Source organism: Ambystoma mexicanum, chromosome 5p (assembly GCF_040938575.1).
Source record: "Ambystoma mexicanum isolate Mex_15411 chromosome 5p, UKY_AmexF1_1, whole genome shotgun sequence".
Taxonomy (NCBI): domain Eukaryota; kingdom Metazoa; phylum Chordata; class Amphibia; order Caudata; family Ambystomatidae; genus Ambystoma; species Ambystoma mexicanum.
In genome coordinates this window covers 934,072,002-934,096,764 of record NC_090930.1, presented here as the reverse complement: position 1 = coordinate 934,096,764, position 24,763 = coordinate 934,072,002, and the positions used below count along the sequence as shown (strand labels likewise).

Below are 24,763 nucleotides of genomic sequence, written 5' to 3'. Positions count from 1 at the left end.
TAGAACCGACTTGCTACTCCTTATACTTTTTCCGTAATCACAATTCACGCATTCGCGAATTTTGCCGCGATTTGCGATTTGGCCTGATTTCTTTACCTGTAAAAAGATAGCAGCTTTTTGCTTTCCTCTGCTAAAAATGTGTTTGCCTCTTAATAACCATCCCTGAATCATTGCTAAAGTGAGCCTGAGCTCATCCCAAGTATCTCTCACTCACCCTGAACCTCCTAAAGGGAATTAAAAGCATTTTCAGCATATTTCTCACTTCACTGCCACCACATTCAAAGCACTTGGGCCTGTGTTTTAAAACTCATACTGGTTTTCTCTAAGCTTGCTGGGGTGGGAATTGAATTTCTTATTGTATTTGATTGCATTCCTGAGAACTGTGTGTGTTACTTCCATCTCCTTCCATTTCTTACATTGCATAGGGGAGGGGGGTGAATTGCCAGAGAAAAAGTGATTATCTTATCTTTTGCGAAAATCATATCAAGTATTTATGTACTGCATTTTATTCCTCATTGCTTTTCCCTTGAAATCATAAAAGTATTTTTGCTACTTTATCCATCCTATACTAACTCCGCATTGATTATAAAGAAGTGTGCTAGTGTCAGATTACCCATTGTTGATTAACATTATCTTTATAAGGGCGATATCGATTATTAATTTATTATAAAAGCGTGGTATCTATATTTTGTTTTATTTCTCAAATAAACCTTTTAAACTTGCAAAACAGAACTACTTCTTGGCTCAGTGGGGTCAGGAGGATTCTAAGAGAGGGGTGTTATATAGGGGTAGTCATCCAGAACTCATGAACTGGACATAAAGATATATCAATAAGGGTTTCCATTCAGTATCCCAGACTAGGCATTGCCTTAGCTGTAGTGTTGAATTGAATCCTCTTACACAGCAACCTGTCTCACCACCCAAAACTTCAACCACCACTCTCTATCCCACCCTGTCCCTCCTAACCATCCTCCTCTCCACTCCACCTCCATCCATGGGTGTGACAAATCAACTTCCGGGGCATCACTGGTCCACGAAGGAATAGTTGTTTCTAAACCATCAATCAGCCCCACACCTCTAGTACACCAGAAGGGTTCCAAAAAGATTGGAAACACAAGTCAATTATAAACCTCCTTGTCCAATTTTGGTAACCTGGACGGAACATCAGGCTTATCTCCGTAAAGTCGTGGATCGTTGGTTAGTTGCAGCACAGCGAAAATACAATTATTTCCCAATGATAAAAGGGTCTTCCAGTCAAGATTGTATAAAAACATCTACTTTATTATTATCAGAACAGACAGTGCTAGCACACTACAAAATACAACCCACCCTGTAAAGGAATATAGAGGACAGGCGGTTTCAAGAAAGAAAAGGGATGCACTCTGAAAACTGACAGGAGTGTAGCTGGTAAAGTAATTAAGCTCATAAGTTCAAGGATACTTGGCTTCAGCTCAAAGGGAGCAATGGGTCATAAAATGTCACTAGAAAGGGGGACAGAACTACAATGTACCTTGTGCTTGTAGTAGTTCTTGGTGCTCGACAGTGTTGAGTTCGTTTCAGGGTGCTTTGTAGATTCTGTCACAGAGTTCAAGATGGGAGACAGCTGCGGGTATCAGGCAGCAGGCGGTTTGGTGAGCGAGGCTGGATGAATGGCTGCAGGTTGGTTTACACGGCGGCTCATGGTCAGGAATCGTTTTCTCAGTGCTGATTGGCGGGTCTGAAGCACTGGTCGAGGCGTCTCATATGGCGTGAGTGACTGCAGCGTGACAACAGTCAGCGGTGCAGTCAGTTGCGGCTCGAGGGACACGACTGCCTCAAAATATCCTTAGAAGTGGACACTGGTTGATGCTTGTCAGTGCACACCTCCTGGCTGCTTCACTGGGCTTGTGTCGTCCGTTAAGACGTAAAGCCCAAAGCTGAGGAGAATGTTGCAGGCAACGGCCTTGTCCTTCTATCCATCAGAGATTCTCTGGCAGTTCCCACCAAGGAAGCGTGCTTGCACAGTGTAGCAGGGTACGCTGTGTGCTGGTTGGGTACCGGTTCTGGAGCTGCTTGAGGGTCCTCTAGATTCACTATCTCCCTCTGTTCCCTGGGAGATGTTTAGGGGATGGATCTTGCTTCCCTCTTGGAAATCCTGGCCTTTTTTCACTGGTGGAAGCTGTACAGCAGCCTGTACCTTTAGCCACGGTCCAAATTAGTCCTTTTTGTTACTCCTTGCAAAGTCTTCAAATGATCTTCTATGAGAGGGCTCAGCCCTCTTTTAAAGCCAAATGGCCCCAGTGATTGGTGTAGGTTAAGCCTACCTTAATGAATCAATCCTGAGTCCCCAACAATAATCTTCTGTTTGCGTGAGGTCATAACCAGATGCAATCATCCGCTACTTGAAGACACATCGCACAACACCTCTGCCACTAGAATGCAGCTAAGTCGCATGATAAAATTCGGTCTAGCTGGACACATAATCAGTCTCCTTGACTCGCATCGTCTCCCGACAACCTTCACAGCACCCATCCACAAGCCAGCTCTACATGGGTCACTCGTAGGGACTTAGCCACCTCTACCTCCCTTCGTATGGGATAAAATGCACACACACATTCTAAATTCCTTTGCCCAATCTTTTATTCCGTGGACTTTGGTCCTCCAAGGGGGTACAACCAACAGTGATTTTAGGCTATACCTATGATAATAGGCGCTATACAAATGCAATATTACATTAAATCATACATTACATCATGCAGGTCTGATTGAACTACGTCTTATATTCTGCTATTTGCCACTTTTCCTATATTTAATATTTTTTACAAATATTTCTAATATGTCTGTCAATTTCTAGCCTTCTCTCGTTTTCATTCTTCTTCCTGTCTGTCTGGCCCATCCTTTCCTTTTTTATCATGTTTGCTTTCTTCTGTGCACACAAAAGACACACAAAGTAACCTTTGGAGTTTGTTGATTACCACTCCCTCCTTTCCCTGCTTTTTCTGTGTTTAATGGTCGCAGAAAATGACTTGTTGAATACTCCCTTGGGCTATTCATTGTTACCTTTGTGTTTGGGCCAGAAACATGGGAACGCAGCATTGTTGCAGTATCCAAATAGCCTTGTATATTATTAACAGCCAGTTATAGCAGAACATCTGTATTCTGGTATTTCTTCCTGCTGTGTGTGTAGGCGTACAGCCTATATGTGTGGTCTGATTACTGTAAACTGTCATTTTTTTCTTGCTCGAAAAGGCAAATAAAAATTCACTTAAACTGGAAAAGACATGAAACAGCTGCGGCGAAGATGTAGAAAAGCATAGCATGCCAAAAAACAAAAAAAATGTTGAGGTCTAGGTTTCATAATGCTGGACACCAGACATTAAAGCAAGGATGCTAGTGATCTTTGGAAGCCACAGCTGAAGCCATCTGAGTTCATCAGCATTCCACTCCCACTCCAAAACTCTGTATCTGAAAGCAATTACTGCCTCTTGATTGCTGAATACATACATGTTTTCATATCCTTGGTGGAACTTCTCATCGCCTTGTGTTTGTATTCGGGCTGATAGAGCAACAGAAAACCGCACAAAGCTAGTTCAGGATTACACCAAAAGTTCAGGTGGGCCCAAGAGCGATTGGCTCTGCCTGTGGATCTGTGAGGACCTATCCCCCAATAGTGGTTTTCTCCTGAGTGGAGGGCCTGAGGTTCTTAGGTACACTCTAGGTGCTCCCAGAACAGTAAGGTCTTGGGTTCTGTTCTGAGCTGCGGGATCGTTGGGGCCTTCTTAATAGCGACCAATGTATTGTTGGCTGGTTTATAGAAAGAAAATGGTTGTTTCCTGTTTTTTTCTTCGAGCACCAGTTTTCCTCCATGCCTTCAGTCGGTCTGACAACAGGAGGTGCGTGTTTCACATAAGCCTGTGACTTTTGTGGTGCGGTAGACGGTTGTGAGCGCTGTAGTTGCATTGCGTATGATGCTGGCTGTATGGAGGAATATCCAGTCTGGGATGGGTAATCTGTCCACTTACAATCGGGGAGATGTGGTCAAATGTCTTTGTTCCTGTGATCAGGCATGCAGTGTCATGTTGAAGCGCCATTGGGTGGGGTGGGTGTGTGGCTGAGACTCTAGGGAGGTGGGCATTTTTTCGGAGAGGTATGAGTCCCCTAAGGATTGGGCTCGGCTTCAGACACCCACTGGCTGGAAGAAGCGTTTTATCTTGCGGGGGAATGCTATTTGATGCCTAGCATTCCGTTTTTTGGTAATGTGTAGCTGGAAGGAGAGGTGACTGGCGATGGCGAACTATTGTGATTCGCTGATTAGGGCCATCTGAGGGCTGTATCCGTAAGGGGCCCGGCATTTGTCCACCCTTGAATGGTTTCCTGTTTGACTGGATGACCTATTTGTCAGATTAAGTTTATAGCAACGTCTTCAATTGTACGGGACGTTATTTGAGGAAGTTTTACAACCACTCCATCCTCACAAACAAGACACACACAATTATTTCAGCTCCTTTATATGGACTTGTGTAACCTCAGTTCACAATATCAAGTACTGCTGTGCCGTTTGCTTTGGAAAAGTGGCTTTGAATTCATCTGAATCGTCCAACACAATAGTGACAGAGTAGTCGGCAGATTTTCAAAAGGGTTATATACAACTCACTGCTCTTTCCTGTTTAGTCGGGCGAGGGGTACATTCTTGGCGCCTGTGTATGCAAGTAGCTGATATGCAGACTGCTTGTGGAGGGACTGGTACAGCGACGGTATGCACCGACTACACTGCCCCACAGAACAATGCAAGAATGGTGAGGGGTTGGGGGGCGGTGGGAATTAGAGGTTCTGTTATCCTCAAACAACCCTACATGCGTTAAACAAAAAAGACCATCTAATAGATGATTGTGCCGGACTCTAACAGCAACATAGCAGGGGACGGGGCAGCCCCCCCCCCCCGCACCCTCTGGTCTGGAGGGGACGACTGGTTTTGCAAGCCAAGCTGCAGCGATCTCTAATGACACCAGGCATGTATTCTGCCATGCTACAGCTAGGCTCCTGAGGTGCCTTGGCTGCAATGGTGCGGTATTCCTAGTGCACCTAGCAATGGCAAAGCAAAAGGGAGCAACAGCCAATGTAAAGGTATGCTAGGGTGAGTAGTATGAATGCCAGCATCTACACTTTCAGAATCTCTGGCCACTTGTGCTGTGGGAGGCACATGCATCTACGCGGTTAATAAGAGTAACCTTGCATTTGGGAAAAAGCTCAAGAATGCCACAGCTTTAATGAATTGTACGTAGAAACATAGCGTGATTGAATTAATCATTTTCATCATGTAATAGAACAGTATAAATAGCATTGGATAATGTCGATCATTCAATTCAAAGTCAACTGGTGAATGTATATCTTTTCAACAGGATCGAGGGAGCAGTGTTTCCTGGAGAGTTGCAAAGACACCATAATAATGTTAGGTTTTTGCACAGTCCTTTATGTCGGAATATAAGCACTGTAATAATGTAGCGTTAGCACCCCGTTCCAAGGTCTGGAATGGGGGGTAACGGCCCGGCAGCCCGAGATATAGGCCAGAGCGAAACAAGGGCCTAAAATGAGGTTACCAGGACGTTACCCGCGTTCCAGCCCTTGGAATGGGGTGCTAACGCTATTAGCACCAGGGGTTACCAAAGCAGTAACGAAAAATATTTTTGTTCCAAAAACGGGACGCGTGCACTGTCCGGTTCATTGAATAAAAATACTGTGCCAAGATGGCCGCCATGATTGTGGAAGAAGAGCTCTTCTTCTTTTTCAATGGTGGCCGCAAACCGAGAAGGAGGCAAGCTGCTGCGGCAGTGGAAGGTGCTGTCGCCACAATCAGGTAAGTGGGGCTGAGGGGGGGACTGGGATAAGTTTTTAAAAAAAGAAAAAGAGAAAGGGTGGGTGGTGGGGAGAAGATTGCGGCCTGAGGCGCGGGAGGCAGCGTGTGGGCTGAGATCAGAGGTTTCAGCCTGTGATCCGATGAACCTCATTGGCTGCGACTCCTTTCCCCAGGTGTTAATAGCTATTTGACCTAACTTAATAGTACTCGTTAATACATGGAAAACAATTCCAGCACATCTCATTTAAACAAAAAAAAAGCTAAACGAGTTGCTGCATGTTTGATAATTATGCAGATGTTCTATGCGATTCATGCTTTGTACCAGGCTTTCTAACGCAGGTACTACTAAATAAGTCTACAGTGTATCGAGGAAGAGTGGCTGATGGCTGGTAAGAAAGTATCACATTTTGGAACCATATTCCCAATTTTTGTACATTACCTGAAGACTCCTCTTCTTCCTCCGATTCATCCTCGACCTCTTCCCCTTCATCGTCCTTTTCCTCTTTTCCTTTCTCGTCTTCTCCATCCCCTCGGTCATCATCCTCCTCCTCCTCGTTCTGGTCACCTGACTTCTCGTCAAGTCTCGTCCCCCCTTCCTTTTCAAGATTGGCAGTTAGGTTCATCATGGTGATGTCGGCTAGACTCCCATCTTGGTTTACCAGTCTGTTAGGGAAAAGTGTCCATGTCAGTCAACTTGACGATATAAAGACTAAGGGTTTTGGAAATTAGACATTAATGCTTTCCGATCCACAAAAACGATAACTTATCCCAAATGCAATCGCTCGTCGACAATGCTAATGCTATAGACCCTTCTCCCAGTACCGTCAGCCTCATCTTTCAAAGATCCTTTAACAGGCATTTCTACCTCATACACACAATGTTAGGCTCAGTAAGAGAAGCAATTACACCTAAACTTGACATCTTGTCCACTACAGAAGAAGATGGTCAGAGTTTAGGAGAGAGAAGCATGAAATGGCAGCATGTCGGACAGCAGGCATTTCATGACTTCGCAGGACTTACTCATTTTGCTGAATGGGTATTTTTTTCTTGATGCTGCCCAAAGACATTGAAACAGAAAGAAATAAAAACAGAGGCGAAGAGTGAGAAAAGAGAAGTTTCACAGAAGAGAGTTAGACAACAAAACACGTCATGCAGCACAACAAGATTCAATGAATGCCTACCGTAGCATCTGTGGCAACGGCCCATGCCACGGATGCCTGGGGCATGTCATTGAGGTATTAACAAGTAACGTTGACAAAAAGCACAGAGATTCAAAGTCACTCTATCGGGCAGGGGTCTGCAACCGTTGGCTCTCCTGATTTTTTGGACTACACTCCCATCAGCCCTAGCCATCATAGTCAATGCTGAGCGGTCGTGGAAGTTGTAGTCCAAAACCTCTGTAGGGTCCCAGGTTGCAGACGTATGAATAGGGGGAGGCAAGAAATGTGGATAGAGACAGTCATGCAGAGTACAGTTACGACACAGAAGATCTTTCTTACGTATATGCATTCGGAGCTATACATGTGCTGGATTTATTTAAAGGCTAACTCCATTTTTCACAGTGATCCAAAAACCCTTCAAATGTGTGTACTTTAAGTGTTCCTTTAAATTGTCTGCTGTGTCTGAAAAAATATATTAGGGAACAGCTGTACTCCACTAGAGGACTGAGACCTGAACCTCTCCTGGCTACGACTCCCACGGTCCTTCACTGTTGACTATGCTGTCTAGGGCTGATCTGAGTTGAAGACCAAAACATTTTGAGAGACAAAAGTTGCAGACTCCTTTCTAGCCTAACAACACAAAGTGTTAATACATAATGGTGCAAACCGCCACACATCCTTTGAAATTGAATGGGTTCCACTGCTATAGACTGCAAATCTATCATTGCATATACTTCCTGGACCTATACCCTCCCACTTTGTGTCAAGAATGTACTCACTGAAAGCTCCACTTCTCCCAAACTGATCCCACTGATATCGGGCTTAAAAACTTGTCAATGTCATTTTGAAGGTAAACCCCCTCACCGTTTCTGGATTCCCACCACAAAACGCATTCGCATTTACTGATCACTCCACTGTCGCAGGAACAGTTAAAACGCCTATGACACTCACACCCACTTTGCAGCATACTCTAACAGCGCCTTACCACTGCATCCCTCATCCTCATCACAATTCTTAATCATGAGGTGAGTCCACTACTCGAGACAGACACCCGTGTCCCTTTTATCCCCTACTTAGATTTTGTAAGCAACTTCTGATGGGTGACCAAAAGTCCCTCCTTAGCTGAAAGGGGAGTGTAAGGAGGGAACAAACCCTTGTTCTTTATCCATATAGACACTTAGCAGGAGTTTAAACACCCGGCCTCACTAAGTATATACTAAAGTACTTTTTTTGTTTACACAGATAACCATTTCCCTCGCGAGTGGCCTTCTTCTTTGACTCAGAACCGGCAAACCAGGGGATATCCATGGAGTTGGCAGATAAATAGGATGCCAGGTAGTAGCAGCAGTGGCGCATTCCATTACTCCTCCATTTCCCAACTCCCACAATTGCCAACCTGGGCATGAAGGAAACCCATGCAGGATTTACCGGCAAGTCATGGGCCCCGGCGCTGTTGGCCATCAGGAAACAGAGGATAAGCACCAATGAAGTTCTTCTACTATGGTGGAAGCTGGAAGGCCACTAAAAGTGGCAACAGCCAACCAGGGGAGCAGCACCAACAGATTGCCTCTGGAGAAGTTCGGCCAATGGTGTGCAGGATCACAACAGGAAATGTGGATGGAGAATACACATGGGTAGGTGCTTTTGTGTCTCTTCTTTTTGGGAAAGCTTTTGTTTTTTGTTGTTCTGATCACTACTTTGTACAAGACATGGTTCCTCTCCAGAATTATCCAGATTTCTTTGTGGTAGAGACAAAGGGCTGAAGAGACATGGCAGCAGGTGGTCATCCCAAAGAGGGACTCCCTCCATCAGGAATCAATCATTCCCTGGGTGAAGACCCTTTCACCTCTTCAGGCAGGGATTCCAGATCCTCGTCCAGGCATGGTTACCTCTGTCGGCTGAGGGCCTCCAGAAGATGATTGATTGGATAGATAGAGCTGTAGTTGATAGGCATTTCCCATAGAGTCCTCCTCCTGAGGTCACTGAGGGACGTGACCAACTGCTAACACTATAGGCTCCACCTGATGAAGATTCTCAGGGCTTGTATTTGGAGACTTCGGAAAGGTACGTCTCAAGAAAGGTGATAGAGGTGGTTGTGGTCGAACTACGCTGTAAATCGAGGCATTGACGAGGCTGCTGGCACTTCTGCTGCTACCCGAGTGGAGAATGGCGACAGCAGATACAGCCTTCCGCCCCCTGCACAAGCACAGAATGATCTCTCCTATCTGGTATCAGAAGCATCATTCTGCAGGAGTAGAAGGAACCAGGATGAGGATTAGTTCCAAAATACTGGGCAACAATGTACCCTCTTTGGAGTTTTGGAGTAGAGTGCCCAGTTTTACTGGCAATACTAGATTTGGGTAAACCATCCCATGCCTGCTCCATATCATCTAGGCAGCAATATTTGCTCTGCGTGCAGTGCAAAAACATGTATTAGTGATTTACAGGCCCTGCTTATGACTCTAGAGGATAGATTGGACTTGGGAACCATCCTAGAGTTTATGGAAAAAGAATGCCAGTTAGACTCTCAAATCTGTCCATGTTGTCTCTGTCACAACCATGGGCACTGGGTCAAGAGTTGAAGCAAACAGGGACAACTGTAGCTCAGGTAATGGAAGGGAGTGGCCTCTCTGAAGGTCATGCTTCGCAGGCTGCCATTTCCGGGTCATGCGTTGTTTACTTCTCGATTGGAGGAGATGATTAAACATTGAGCTAATGACACAGCCCATTCATCACTATGAGAACTCCCCCATGCGTTTCCCTTCCCTCCATGCCTTACCAATTGAGAACGAATGGCAACAACCTTACAAACACTTTTAACAAAAGTACAGCCCGGCATCACATTGGAATGTTTTTTGTTGTGCGCCAGTCACTGCGTTTTTTTCCCCCTATGCCTGTTTTTTACTGTACGGCCGTTCACTGTTGAAAGTGCAAGGACGAGAACCATCTTATTTTCAAACCCCAGGTAGAGGTGCACGTGCAAAGCATGAGCGTTTCCATCTCCCATATGGGGCAGGAAAAGTGAAACCTCTGATTTTGATAGTCAAATTATCAAGGAGGCCCTAAAAATGTCAAAAGTCTCTAAGTCTCAATACACACACACACACACACAGCCCTACTTTAATTTTCGGGATAATAGTATCACAGATTTTACGAGAGTTTTACCCCATTGCCTTAAATCTTGGACTATGTAAGGTTCATGGGCAGCACATATTGCATTCATAAAATGTGTTTTAAAAACTCCCTGTTTTTTGTGCAAGATTGAGTTGCTTAATTGCGAAGAGTGCAGTATCATTAACATGGCAGGAAGGGATACTGCAAAGATGTACCGTGGCATAATGAATGGCATTCTGAAAACACTACTGCGCTCCTGAAGTGCACAATCTATATGAATTTACCAACCACCTGTGCCCCTCCCCCAACTGAGTTTTACTAATGCGTTTATGTTTACATTTAACGTAAAGCAAGACTGACTATGCCGACACTGTTGTGTCGTAGAGTACTGCTTTGTTCTGATAAAGCCACTGTGGACGTCGATGCTTGCTTTCAACAACCTTTGATGTCCATTGTAATTGCACAAACTCCTCAAGGGTGCTGGAGCAGAGCCTGCGAGAGGATTGTGTCAACCATTTCTCCATACGGCTACCAAGAAGGTATTGCACCTTTTCCTCGCCTGCCAATTTGCTCCACTCCCGTTTCCTCCAAAATTTGTATCGCATTTTACTACAAAATACGTATGCGGGGTTGGGGTTAGGTATTTAGAAAGTCAGGTGGCTGAGAGGTGGGGGAGTGGGGTTAAGGAGGGGTCTGAGGGTTCCCGCCTCCAAATGTCTTTGCAGTAAAATGTGGTAAAGAAAATGGAGGATATAGGTTTCGAGCACATTGCGGCATGTAAATGACACAGATCCCCCAAAAAAACACACTAGCCTATGTCACGAGTCTGTGGGGACTTATGCCACTATTACTTTCCAACGTGCAAGTAACATGTTATCTCTGCTATGCTTGCTTGATCAACATGTAACATGCGCCTGCCTTCTTTGCCAGGATGTGTACAGAGTGCAACGGAAAGTAGAAGTGCAGGAAAAGGAAGCATTCCAGATATACCCACCTATTGATTATCAGATAGACGCGGCCATTGACTTTGGCATGGCTACAGGTGAGAGATGGGAGCAGAAGAATGCATGCAGTGGGGAGATGAGTTAGAGAGAGAAAAAAAGCAACTGTTAAGTAGGAATGAGTGGCACAACGTCAAGATGCACAGACATAAGCACACACACAGTCACAGAGCCAACATAACCAATCTAGTCCAAGAGGCAATGACAACAAGGCAATGATTAAATGGCAAAAAGCACAAACACAAGAGACAGTGCTGCAGCCTGGGCATGAGAGCGGTCATGGAGGCTTTAGTAGGTAGTGATTGGTGTGAGTCAGCGGGACCGAAACCCCAGGTCCTGGGACACCTTCACCAGGCCCTCCAGTAATCTTGCAAACTCTTGCTCTGCTTTCACTCACTGCTCTTAGGGCAATATCTTACATTGATGCCAACACGTCCCTTTTTTCACCAGTTTTGATTGTTAGTGGCCACAAGCAGAACATTCCTAAGTTTATATCTATACCCAGGAAATAACATGAGCCGGTCTTTCACAAACATCATGAACAATGTAATCGCACAGCTGGGGTGACGTTCTTGTAGATTTGCAGCTGAAGCAAGCGCATGCGTGCAAAGGGATACTTCCCATGGCATCATTTAAACAGAATGAGCATGCGCGGTGAGCCGTCCACGAGCAATGTCAAGCTCAGTGCAGTTTACTATGAAGCGGTATTGGCTTTGCAATTGAGCGGTAATTTGCGCATGTGCTCTTTTTCTAAGTAACATCCCACTAAGTATTCTTTTGCTCACACGTACCAAAGAAGGGTATGTGGCCTACACCTTGCGAGGCACTGGCACGCAAGCCTGCTGTGAAACCACCCTATATAGTTCCCATTATTGGCAAATTTGCCAGTCAGTTATTCCTCAGGTATACCACAAGCTAGGCTCTGGGTGTGGAAAATCTGCAGTGGTGCCCCTCACTGTGGTCTGTGGGTCATCAAAGGAGAACATTGAACTACTCAAACAAACAATACTGGGCAGCACTGATCTAGAAGAAGACTTTAAGATGGCATAAAGCTTCCAGCAAAACTACATGGCAATTTGATGCTCACGCTGTGCTCAGTAAGTACCTGCATGGTCTCCATGCACTCATCTAACAGTGATGTATTCGATACAGTACTAGGACTGGTCTTGGGCATTACCAGAAACCTTACTGGCTGTTAGGCCCTTGAAAAAAGTACATTAAATAACCAAACAAATGGGTTTAGGCAATTGTTTAGCAGGCGTCAGTGCTCAGAAACCAGTGATTCCTAGCAGACATCACCAGCAGTGCTGCAATTACATACAAATTGGGAACATTAAAGTAAAATGCATGGTAATTAAACGCAAAAATTAGACTAATATGGTGTTAACCACCCCTTTCAAGGGCTTGAAAGGGAGGTAAAGGGCCGGGGCCCGGGTTAAAGTCCAGAGCGTAGGGCCTTTAACTCGGGCCACAGGAAGTTACCACCCATTCCAGCTCTTGGAATGTGTGGTTAACACCATTAGCACCCATCACATGGGTTGGGATGGGGCTAATTTAAAGTATTTTTTTCCGTGAATGGGTCGTTTTGCCGCAAAAGGACTGTTCAAAGATTGCCCGCCATGGAAAGGGAAGGCAGGGCTTCGTACGAAGCCCCACTTACCTTTCCATGGCGGCATAAAGAAGACAAATAGAAACCCACAATGAGGTTAGTGGGGAGAGGGGATTAGTTAAAAAGGGACCCATGAGTACGGGGAAGATGGTGGGCGGGGGCAAGAGGCCATCAGGGGTCTTGGAATGCGGGCTAACATCAGGAGATTCAGCCTGCGTTCATAGCCTCCTGATTGGCTGGCTCAAAAGCGCAGAGAGTGCTATTTAAGAAGAGGAGCACATCCTTCTAAAGATCAATAGGTTATTTACTCGGGGGGGGGGCGGGGGGTGCAATAATTATTTAGACTAAAAGGCTTTAGGGGCACATAGCGTGGAGTGGCCAGTAATGGAGAGAAGGGCGCCATTTAATAACGCATGTAAATCACTTAATGGCAAAGGGTTAACTAACAAGATAATCAGGACAAGGAATCAGGCCTAAAAAGCCAAGAATGGTAAAGCTAAGAGCAGGCACTGGGACAGACGATACTGATATATAGAGCTGGCTTTGGCCCATCACGAGCACAATTGGAAATAATCAATATTGCCATCAAGGATGTTTGCACAAAGCTACAATGGGAGTTGGGTGCTAGGCTAGTGGACTCAAACAGGACTGTAAAGAAGATTTGTGGAAACTAGGGTTTTTGCAAACCCTGGCTTCTTTAGTCCTCGCTCGCTGTTGCACTGAGCTGTACCCCAGTCCCGATGGTAGATCTACCAATTAGAAAGCAGGGGGGAGGGCTCACAGTGTCTTCATAAACAGCCCCTTCAGAATACTGGTAATCACAGGTCTCTGCAATCCATCCTTCTTTAAGCAATAAAGACATGTTCACAGCAGTGAGGTAGATACATGCTTAGCTTATAAATGCCACAAGCATTTGTCAGATTGCCAACCTTTGTTTCACTTCGATACTGCTTTTGTCATATTCACACCCTCATGTTTCACTTGGCCGGGAATCTGTTGCAAAGATTCTGACCGCTACTGCGTCCACAGTGCAGCGTCTTCCTGTGGTTTGTTTGCCATTCACTGCATGATGCAGTGTTATGCTCAGCAACCCATGCGTACCATGGGTTTCTGTGCAGTGATGTCTGGTAATGATGCCGATTGAAATAGTGATACGGGGAGGGATGTGGCCCCGCCTCCAAAGGGAAGCAAATCAGAAATGGCCGGGGAGCGGCACAGCCCAGAGACAAATCTTTTCCATGGGTTTTTCTACTGTGCCATTTTCAAACACAAACAAAATGAGTAAGTATGCAATACAATCAGAATGATTTGGAACATATCACCTTAAAACACAAATATTCGTCCCAACTTGGAGAAGGGAATTTTTTACCATCTGGGTGGTAAACTCGGGACGTGAAGTATTACAGAAAGTAATCCCTCTCTGGCAATTCAAATGGAACAGTTGGGCAGTCAGCCAATTTTGTTCACTCATTGGAGGTATTTCTGCATTGTATTTCAGCGAGTTGTGTGTAGAATTCTCACAGCTGGGTGGGGAATAATAATAATAATAATTTAGCATTTATATAGCGCTACAAACCCTCGGGTATCTGAGCGCTGCTTATTATTACCCACAGTATGTGGTGCTCATTTATCTACCTCGGAAGGATGAAAGGCTGAGTTTGGCTCTGCTCAGATGTCAGAGCGAGCGCTCTACTCGCTGTGCTATCGGACCGGGAATGGCCAGGTGTTGTCATCCATGGAGGGAGACTTGTGGGCCACATTTCAATTGATGTAGTTTTACCCACACTGCCAATACCTCAATGATTGGTCAGTGTTCTGCTGGTAGCCCTCCCAGACATAATTCAGAATTTGACCAGGTAAAAAATAGTCTAATTCAGGCAACAGAACAGTTTTCCCCCTGTTTCATTGACCTACAATCCCAAAATGAGTCGCAACACTGGTGAGGTTGGAGGACAGCACTCAATGTGTTACCCTTTGCCCCCTAGAGTGACTTCCCACCACTGGCAAATCCCTTCTCATCGCCATTAGGCACGTCACAATGAGTGGTGTTGCATGCGGCTAACCCTGGCTACTGCCCTGTAGTAGCATGCCGCCTACCAGAAATGATGGTTAAGCTTGGGGGAACAACTCTGCCCGGTTGTTTAATAGGGCCTTTGTGTTATGCCACATTTATCATTTTTGTATTTTGTATTTTTGAGTCAGGAGTGCAATTTCCTGCCGGAACACATTAAAGCACAGTGTCATGCAATTGACAAGTACATTTAACCCTCAAAGAAACTGAATAATGTCTGCTGCCGTTGGACATTTGCAGGTAAGATAGCGCAGAACCATGAGGGAACTACCAGCCATCATGTCAGGGCTTTCCCAGAATTATCTGGTGGACCATGACCCTTGCATTGCTAGATGTTCTTACCAAAACGAAGCTAAATGGAATGTGCACACACAATATTTTCCGCTGCACTTGCGCAGTCTCAATGTCACCTGGCCTAATGTGATCATTGTCTCTGTCTTCCCCCTGTTCCCCTCCCTTGCCTGGTCGCGCCTTGAAACACTTGTGTACAGGTGCGTTATAAATGCCATATTATCATATATCATATCATAGATGATACTCTATTGACTCCCCAGGAAGTCTTCCTTCAGCCCAGTGAGCTGCAAAGTTTGCTTCTGGATGATGGTGGTGGCAAAAGCCAGGGGAAAGGATGCCAGAATCCTAATTGCCAAATTCTCCCAAAGTGCAGCAGTGTTAGGTGCCCTCATGCAGGAGCCGCAGCACTCAACCCAGCGCCTTTACCACGCATGTGATGGAGATGCTCAGAGCCGCAACACGCATGATGATGTAGTCACAGCAAGCGTGGAAGGTGTAACCTGACTGCTACTTACAAACTGTTTCCAACAATGGTGTGGTGGCAGAAAGAAACACAGAGTATTGGCATCGGGCAGGAAGCATTGCCAGCATACATCGTTGCTATCACTTGCATACTTTACACCAATATTCAACATTGCTGCATCCATTCTCCGTGCTTTGTCTCTGGATTTGCAGGCTCGTGGATGCACAGCCAGACCCTATGCAGACGTTAATCTTACTGCAGCTACTGCTATAATGTTGCCTAAATTGCCCCGATGGGAGCGCTTTGCATGTACGTGCCAACGGGTCCCTTCTGAGCAATTTTCATCATTGGCATTGCTGCGTGCAAAATGGCGGTAGAAAATGGCAGCAGAAGGGACTTTACACCTCTACTTTGCACTATGCAGTAAAACATGTGGAAACACTGCTTGCCATTAACACATGGCAGAGAGCATTTGCAATGGATTCCTATGGAAACTGGAGAAAAAATAAACACATCCAAGAGCATGAATGAAAGCGCCAAAACCAGCGTAACACCTATTTTTAGTACCTTCATTTACTCTGCAGGGATTTGGAAAATGAGCCCCCTAAAGGCAAACATGAGTAGGGCTCGTCCCCTCGGCCCCAAAAGTTCAAATGCAGTCAGGTTCAGGGAGCTGACAAGGAACACGGATGTACTTGTACTACACTTTAATGGCAATTATTTGCATATTATTTAGATGTTCTGAATCCTCGACTGGCTTAAACTATTTAAACTATTGGATGGGTCAAGAGGCTCTGCACTTAAGATGAGGACAAGATAGAACGCTTTGAACGCTTCTCGTGGGACATTGCCGCCATCGCAACTTTCCAACCGGAGGGGAGACCTGCTGTAGTGGGGGCCACACTGCGGATGCCCCACTGCGGGTGCCCTTGTACATCACAGGAAGCCCTCCTAAACGTCATTTGGCGAGGAAAGAGGGACATATCTACCTCATGTATACTCACCAGTCGCTCTCAATTTGCCTTTAACACTTTGCTACGTCAAAGGGATCAATGAGAGCACGTGACATTCAGTTTCATATTACCTGTAAATGGTGCTGTCCTGTTTGCTGGTTACAGACTTCAGATCTGTGAGCTGGAGGAAGCGCTCGTGGAAGTAGTGAAGGTGTAGAATGCACACAAGCAGGAAGGAGGTGGGGATAAAGATGCGCGTGAAGAGGTCGGTCACCGTAAAGGTTTCTAGACCAAGATCCGCCAGTCTGAAATAGAAAAGATCATAAGATGAAACGAGTTAAACTGACCTCCCCCCATTTGCATAGCTACAAAAATATATCTGAAGGATCTGCCCCCAGGATTTTTTTAATTTGGGGTCGTGCATGATATGGGAATTCGGGTGGACTCCAGTTAACTATGACATTTTCTGAGGCAGGCCAAAAGTCTACTCTGATCACCACCATACACGTGTGGTCGCACGGCGCTGACCAGTAATGGCCGCTGCAATGTAAAGTGACGCAGACCATCATTACAGCGATCCCTATGGATTCTGCCTCCTTTTGTCATGATGTAAAAAAGCAGGCCGAAGCCACATGGATTCCTGGTGCTCTGCTCGACTCAACATGTCCTGCTCTGTTTCAGGAAACTGCTCCAAAAGGCACTCATGAGGCACTCAGTTATTAGATTTATTAGGGTGGGAATCAGCAGGTACCTAGCTCAGGAAATCAATCCTCAGCAAACCAAAGCCTGGCTTTGGTCAGGCCCTTTTGCGGCATGTGTGGGCACGCGCCAAGGCTATGCACCTTTGGCGCTCAGGGGCTTCTAACAGAGCACCACAGCACCCTGGTAGTCTTTGGCCAGAGCTCCCATTATGTCCTCTAACACATAATAACAATATGATTGTACTCTAAAATGACCTAAGCCAGAGTATAACTCTGTCATCTAAGCTGAACATGGATTCACGAGGGACCAAAACCGATAAAATTCAGCTACTCACAGATGTTGCAAACAGCAACAAAACATCTGGATAACAGTCAGAACAGTTCAGCAGTGGTCATTGGTGGGCTGCTTTGTCATTATGTGGTTTAGCTGTTTTGCTTCTGTTTCAAACAACTGCAAGATAGCTCAATGAAGTACGCTCCTATTCGCTATCTAGATAGTTCAGTGCAGTTGAAGCCCCTGAGAGTTTCTCATAAGTTAAAGACCCCTAGAGGTCCCAAGCAAGAGCAGCATTCTCCAGGCAGTCGATGCGGGCAGCTCCTGGGAAGTGTTGGGCATAAATGGGGCCGAAATAATAGGCACACGCTCATCATGGACGCCATGGGACGTCGCTAGGAAACATGGAGGCACACAGAAAGCGCCTTTCTTTGCAATACCCCAGTTTTAAAGGCAATTTTCAAGGGATTACATTCGATCACTGTCAGAAGACTTTCTTGAAACTTTGTAACGTGGAAAAGGGAGCGTGAAGGATTGAATCCGTGCAAGGATTTAAGAGCAGGGAAAGGTAAGCTTCTCACCATGTCACCTGTGGAGACAGGACATTATCTGTGTGGTGGCCAGCCTCTTGTCCATGTTGTACACAATTGAAGATAAGCTCGGTGCCTCAATGTCATGCAATGTATGTGTGACCCCGCTCCAATGTCTCAAAACTAATTCCAGATGGTATTTCATGGACGGCAAGCAGTTGTCACTTCACACAGTATGCCACAACCTGCCGTGATTACAAAAGCCCTGAAAATACTCACTTATCTTTGTCCAACCCAGTCATGTTCATCCAAAGAGGGGGGAATGACTTAAACTGATATGTGTAGATGAAGACAAGCACCAACATTGTGTAAACAACCACCGACATCCAAAAATATTTTAGAACCCGTCTCCACCATTCATAGTGCACCTGAAACCATAAAATCGACGGCATCACATATTTTTTTACAGCAAACACAGGGGTGGCAGATACATTTCAAGAGAGCAGTCTTTCTACTGTTTTCATGAACAAAATGGCTGCATTCTGACTTTGTGCATGGTCATATATATGTATCACGCTGGAAAGAGCTCAGGTGTCACTCAGAAATGCCAAGCATGCCATTCATATCAGCACTGTGCCCTGAGGAGCCAATTGGTGTGTTGAGAATGCCATTAACTAGATGTAAAATCCACACAACGTCTACAAAAATGTGGGGGCTGCAGCAACAAGTTAACTCCACTAAATCAAAACATAAAATGATTCCATCATGATTGGTATTATTATTATTTCAACGATTAGTGTATTTAGTGTATTTTCTAATTAATGTCATCAATCGTAACAACATTTGTATATTATGGTGTTTTTGTTCTTTGCTCCCCTCTCTGCCTCGTCACACTCTGAAACACTTGTGTACGAGCATGATACAAATATAATATCAAGATCAATATGTTACTTGATATTTGATGTAACGCCTACTGCCATTGTTATGGCCTTGAAGCACTTTAGGGTGTGGCCCTATGGCAGACCATAGTCTGAACAAACATGAATATAAAACAGCATTACATTGCATGCAAATAGTACTTAGAATGTGGGTGACTGCTCGATCACCAGAAGAGATGAATGGTTTCAAGACATCCCAGATGTCAATTATTAAGTTTGATTGGGATAGAGGTGAAGGCTAATATAAATATGGAATATTACAATTTTTTACAAATTTTTTTGAAATTATTAATTGGAAGCCAAACTGAAAAAGTGACTTTGCTTCCTTAAGTCAGATTTTTATAACAGAGGTGGAGAAATGGGATTGGTCTCGTAATTATGATTATTGAGCAAAATTGAAAAGCTATAGCGAAGTGAAATGAAATAGGTATAATTTGAAGACGCTATAGGCATATCTATCACTCTGCCCTTTGCCTCAAGTGCGAAGATTCTGGTTATTTTTACGAATAAATCACTTACCGGTGTGGGCAGTACAAGGGCCCATGTTGAAACCCCTGGCCGGGGGTATGTGCAAGATTGAACCCATGCTTGAGACTGCTAAACACGTAATAACTGAATGTAAGGTATCTGGACCAATATATATGTGTTTGTTAGGAACATTTGTGATTGATTATAATTGTACAAAAAGTGATTTACTGTTTGAACTCTGGCAACACAACACTGCATATTGCAATTCATTGGATCTGGCAGAGAGCTCTAGCAGACATGGATTTTGATTAATAGTGTTAGTTTCTTAATTGGCTTTTTTAATTGGTCTTAAGGATTATAAAAAATGTAAATTTGTTTTTATACTTGAATGTATTTTGGACCTGTTTTATGGAGATTGGATTATATAATGTATGGAAGTTTATATGATATGTGAAAGGTTTTATGAACTAAATCACTTTACATAAAATAAAGACATTACACGAGCCATGCAATGCAGAGTGCTCAGGTGCAGATAGGAATGCTATGTCAGTGACTTTGTGACATCTGGACCAAATGTTTCATGGGAATTAGCCATATTGTGTGTGTTGCAGCTTTATAGGGCGAACTGGCAATTAGAACTTAGTCCATCAAGCCCAAGGCAAATTGTCTACATTTAAGCGATGTGCCATGATTTATAAGCAGAACACATGCACTCTGAATAAAATGCAGTCACAAGCAAATGTCATGCACATTTGTCGGATAGACAAAGATGCATTCAATGCATACCCTCGTGTCTGTAACATTGCATTAGTGCAGCACTGTTGAACATGTTAATGCAGTAGAAATGTAGTGGTGCATTGTTGAACTTAGTGAAAAAGAACCTCTTAGTCTTATTATTAAAACATAGCCATAAGTAGAGAGAAAATATACCCAGAGCTACCTATGCATGCTGGGTTGGCCATTACTACAACCATCATCACTAATATTGACAACACTAACAATGTGTCTAAGGTCTTGGAAACCACGAGACGTCTGCTTATGATCTGCTCTGCCTTATACTGCAGATTTGTATAACAATTCACTCCTAGCTTAGAGTAGATGACCTCGGACCATTTTTGGGCTCACTGTTCTGCAGGCAGCTCGACCCCCAAGTATATTGCACTTTTGCACTTTTGGAGATCTATTTACTGCTACCTCCCTTGTAGAGGAGCAGGTGGACACATCATCCCAAGCTCCCGCCCCCTCACCTCCATCATACTGGAACAGCAGAAGAAGAGCCCTATGTGAGACACCAGGTATCATCCCAATACTGCATCGAGTGTATGAGAGACAATATGCACTCAGACAACCGTACCAAATGTACCTTCGCACTGACAGGTTTGAAGAATGTTGGCACACACCATTGGACATCATGGAGTTATAAGTGAGATCTAGCAAGGCAGAGTGACGTCATGAAGGAGACATACAAAGACGCACTGAAACGATATGAAAATACTAAAAGAGTAAAGAATTAACTAAAGTAACAAGAGAAACATGTCATTGAATGTGAACAAATTGTATATGCAAACTGTATATACCTGCTGACTAATAAATGTATATAAGCAGAAACGCAAGGTATATGAAACATATGGAAGCTTGCAGCAGAGGAAAACCAAACATGGCTAGAACAGCCATGATGGCAAGATGGAGGATGGACTCGTATTAAAACCAATCAAGCTACCTCAGAGACAGACCAGGGCTGCAGAGTCAAGAGATGTGGAAAAATAGGTTTTGTGTGAGGAATACAGAGGAGTCTATTGGCCTGGGATGAAGGATGCTACGTCAAGGAATAATTGCAAGGCACATGGGGAGTTAAACGGATAAGCCATGTACGTAAGACATATTTCTGTTAGATTAAGCAAAGGCAAAAACATCTCCAAGAGCTAAGTATTGAACAATTAAAGATGCAGAAAACACATGTAAAACGGAGCGAGCAAGTCTCTAGAGGGCAAGAAGGTTAATGACACGCAATTCAATTGAATCAAATAGCAGTAAATAGAAGGTCGAGATGGACACATTTGTGGTCTCCTCACACGTAATTTAGAAGTTGGAAACAAGGGCTATTCATTAAGCTCAAATGATGATAATAGTGTGCCTACACTCCCTTGAATGTCGCAGAACAGAGAACAGGCTTTGGAATCAACTACAAAGGAGAAGACTTAGCTTAGGGCCTGACCGAAGAGAGACAATGGACTAATGAGGAAAGTGGGGAGTAGTCTGATGTTGTATGCGGGACCTGAGTTTTGTTTAGATAACGTGCTGCTAATGAGCCGAAAGCCCAAGGTTGGGAAAGCATGCCAACCAATCAGATGGTCTATGTAGGCAAAGACCAAACCACTGCCATTTCTCCCCCTATAATCAGTATTATACTTATTAGGAGTTGGTTCCGGGCATACCCACCAGATAAGGGGCAGCCAATGAAGTTATTAACACTTACATAAACTATAGGTACATATGTTCCTTTAACCAATCCCTCCCTTCAATGGGTTTTTAGTTTGCCACGTAGGATGATGTCATAGATGACACACATCGATGTATGAAACCTTTGTATAATCACACTTGGATGTGAATGCGTGAATTACTGCCTGTTATTCCCCAGATTGCCCTACCTTATTTCTATGCTGATAATAAAGTTGTATTTTGCCATATTCTTTGAGTCTGTCCGGTGATTTGGGTCCGAGATTATTATTGGTAATTCCATCTAGCACATGAGACGCTTCAAGGTGCTACAGCACACCCTGAGGTAGGAATGCACTGAATTTGAATAGTGTATATTTTAGCTGATTGCGATTTACTGTATTGTTGTATGTTTGTATAAATGTATGAATTTAATGTGTTATTTGTTTTATGTCTGTTTTACAGTTTGTAAAGTTCTTGTAACTATTACCAAACGAATGCATAATAATAATAATAATAATAATAATAATAATAATAATAATAGTACTAACAGCAGCAATAGAACACATTTCTATAGTTTTGTCTGTTGTTATTGTTATTCTTTTTTTATTATTGCAACTGTTATCTATCTATTAATCATATTAACCATATAATCCTCTAGTTATGCTCCTAGTCAGACAGGACAGTTGCTTTAATTGGATAAGGAGATAACACATTGAGAGGCAGATTATTAGAGAATCTGTGCAGGCAGGGTGTGATGTGCATCTGCACTGCAAACTCTGTGCAGATTGTCTGATACAAGTCTTAGATTCCTAAAGGGTCTTGTGGCTGCTGAGTGGTGCCTACCACAGTGTATTCATTCATTCTTATCAAACACATTGGTGAAGCACTGGAATCATCCCACCGCTGACATCATGACCCCATCATTAATGAAACAGACATGCATTAAAGGGCCCGTTAATTTAAAGGCATTGTTTCCCCTCCGTTGTTGGTTTGGGAGCTTGTAAGGTAACAAGTAATAGAAAGATGCATGCAAAGCATGAGCATGTCTTGTTCTTTGCAGTGGACTTTCTATTTCCCTGCAATCTGCTAAGGGGTATCAGGCAGAGTGGAAGAAGGAGAATAACAAGGGTGGTTCAAATCACATCAGGGGACGCATTGGAGTGCTCTTGTCATTTTCCCTCTCTGCCCAGATTCTGAAACTGACATTACAATAAATGATTCTGTGTTGTATATTGTAAAACATTTTGATTACAAATTAGTGTTTTATTCAAGATAGTGAAATTGTTTCTAAGAAGGATTAGACAGCTTCTTGGGAGGCGGTGTGCATGTGCATAACTTTTGTTAAAGGAGCAGGACATTTTTCATGCCAGAAAGAAAATAACAGTGCCTAATAGGGCTATACTGTTATGCTAATGAGACATGGCTGGTTTCTGGAACATCATGCATAATGGGTGCTGGTCAAAGGGATTACAGCAAGTTGGCTGCAGTGCAAACATGGGGCCAAACTTCCACCACTTTTCCAGTGAATTTACTACAAACTTACAACTTGGGTAATGACAGTATAAACCCACATTTTTTGGAGCCCATAGGACTTCATGGATATGTTGGTGGATTTGCCCTGTGTGGTAATTCCATTGCAGTATATCCCCTGATTTTTGGGGGTAAATTGGAAGATTTACCTCTGTCTGCATGCTAGAGGCAAATAAACCACTTAACCGCAAAACTGGCAATTTTGGGGTACAGTAAACATGGCAGTGATTTATTTATTTATTTATTGAGCATTTATCAGGCGCCTGTACAACAGAATAGTGTTTCAAAGTGCCACAAGGCTAAATGGGGAGGGAACAAGTGGAATTAATAACAATAGCATAAAGCAAATATACATTTGTGGTCCTACTAGGCCTTGTGGCCTTTGGCCTTGCAAGTGCAGTGACGAGAAGAGCAAGCGATAGGGATAGGTGGGGAGGGATGGCAGGAATGGAGAGCAGAGGGCTCTAGCACGGGAGTATTTAGGGAGGGAAAGGTGGAGATAGCATGGTTCCATGCCCCAGAAAGCCATGTGGATGATGCAGAGAGTCTTGAATTTGATCCTGGCAGCCGCAGGGAGCCAGTGGAGAGATTTTAGGGCTGGGGATGTATGTTTTCTGGGATTGGGGCCAAGGAAAAGTCTTGCAGCCGTATTCTGGATTAGCTGAAGGGGCGAAAGGAGGAGAGGGGGAGACTGAGGAAGAGGCTGATGCAGTAGTCCAGCCTAGAGAGGACCAGAGCTGTGGAGCTATTGGCCCTCATTACGGGGTTGTCAGTAAAACCCACTGGTATGCGGTGGGTTACCGGCAATCCCGTAACACTGTATCCCCCACCGGACTTCCTGGTGCCATCTGGATATAATGTCAGGCGGTGGAAAACGGTAAGTCTCTGTTCTGTGAAAGGCCAAGAACAGACAGTAAGAAGTAAGCGGATGACGATAAAGTCAAACCCTGTGGAAACATACAAGTGTGTGTCCTGTTAGACATACTTGACTTGAGCCATTTGCTTGGCACACGGGTCATACTAATATCAGACGCAGGCATGTCTCCTTTATAATGGGCGAGGTTGCACCTACCTGACACCCATTATAAAGAACCGGAAGCATCTGAGGGCGCTCTCCTGGACTGGCTTTCCACTGTGTAGGGAAATGTAGTTTCCTTTTGACAGCACAGTAACTCAGCCACACGTGCCAAGGGAGTCCATGCAAGGCTGTGGCTTTTTGCTTGCCCATTGGGGATGCAAGCTGGGATACTGCATGGCCAAATGCACTTAGGGGGGGTGTTCCTGCACTCCCTTGGGTGAACTCCAGCTCCACCGTGCATGTTAGGAACCAGGAGCCTCTCCCTGCTTCCTGTTTCGTGGTGTGCAGGAGTTGAAGAGCCATCATG

General features: G+C 44.4%; 1 protein-coding gene across 8 annotated transcripts in view; it reads right to left on the bottom strand.

Annotated features, from left to right (window-relative positions):
• The window catches only part of PIEZO2 (piezo type mechanosensitive ion channel component 2), a 1,512,892-nt gene that overhangs the window by 371,489 nt on the left and 1,116,640 nt on the right, over nucleotides 1-24,763 (bottom strand). For 7 of the 8 annotated variants that reach the window (XM_069613368.1, XM_069613370.1, XM_069613372.1 and 4 more), the window contains 3 exons: nucleotides 18,283-18,431; nucleotides 16,630-16,803; nucleotides 6,273-6,496 (listed from right to left, as the gene is read on the bottom strand). In XM_069613368.1, coding sequence (XP_069469469.1) covers nucleotides 6,273-6,496; nucleotides 16,630-16,803; nucleotides 18,283-18,431 — 547 coding nt within the window. Of the gene's footprint in view, nucleotides 1-6,272; nucleotides 6,497-6,853; nucleotides 6,887-11,101; nucleotides 11,144-16,629; nucleotides 16,804-18,282; nucleotides 18,432-24,763 lie in introns of all 8 variants that reach the window. The other variant, XM_069613375.1, reaches the window with a different exon arrangement.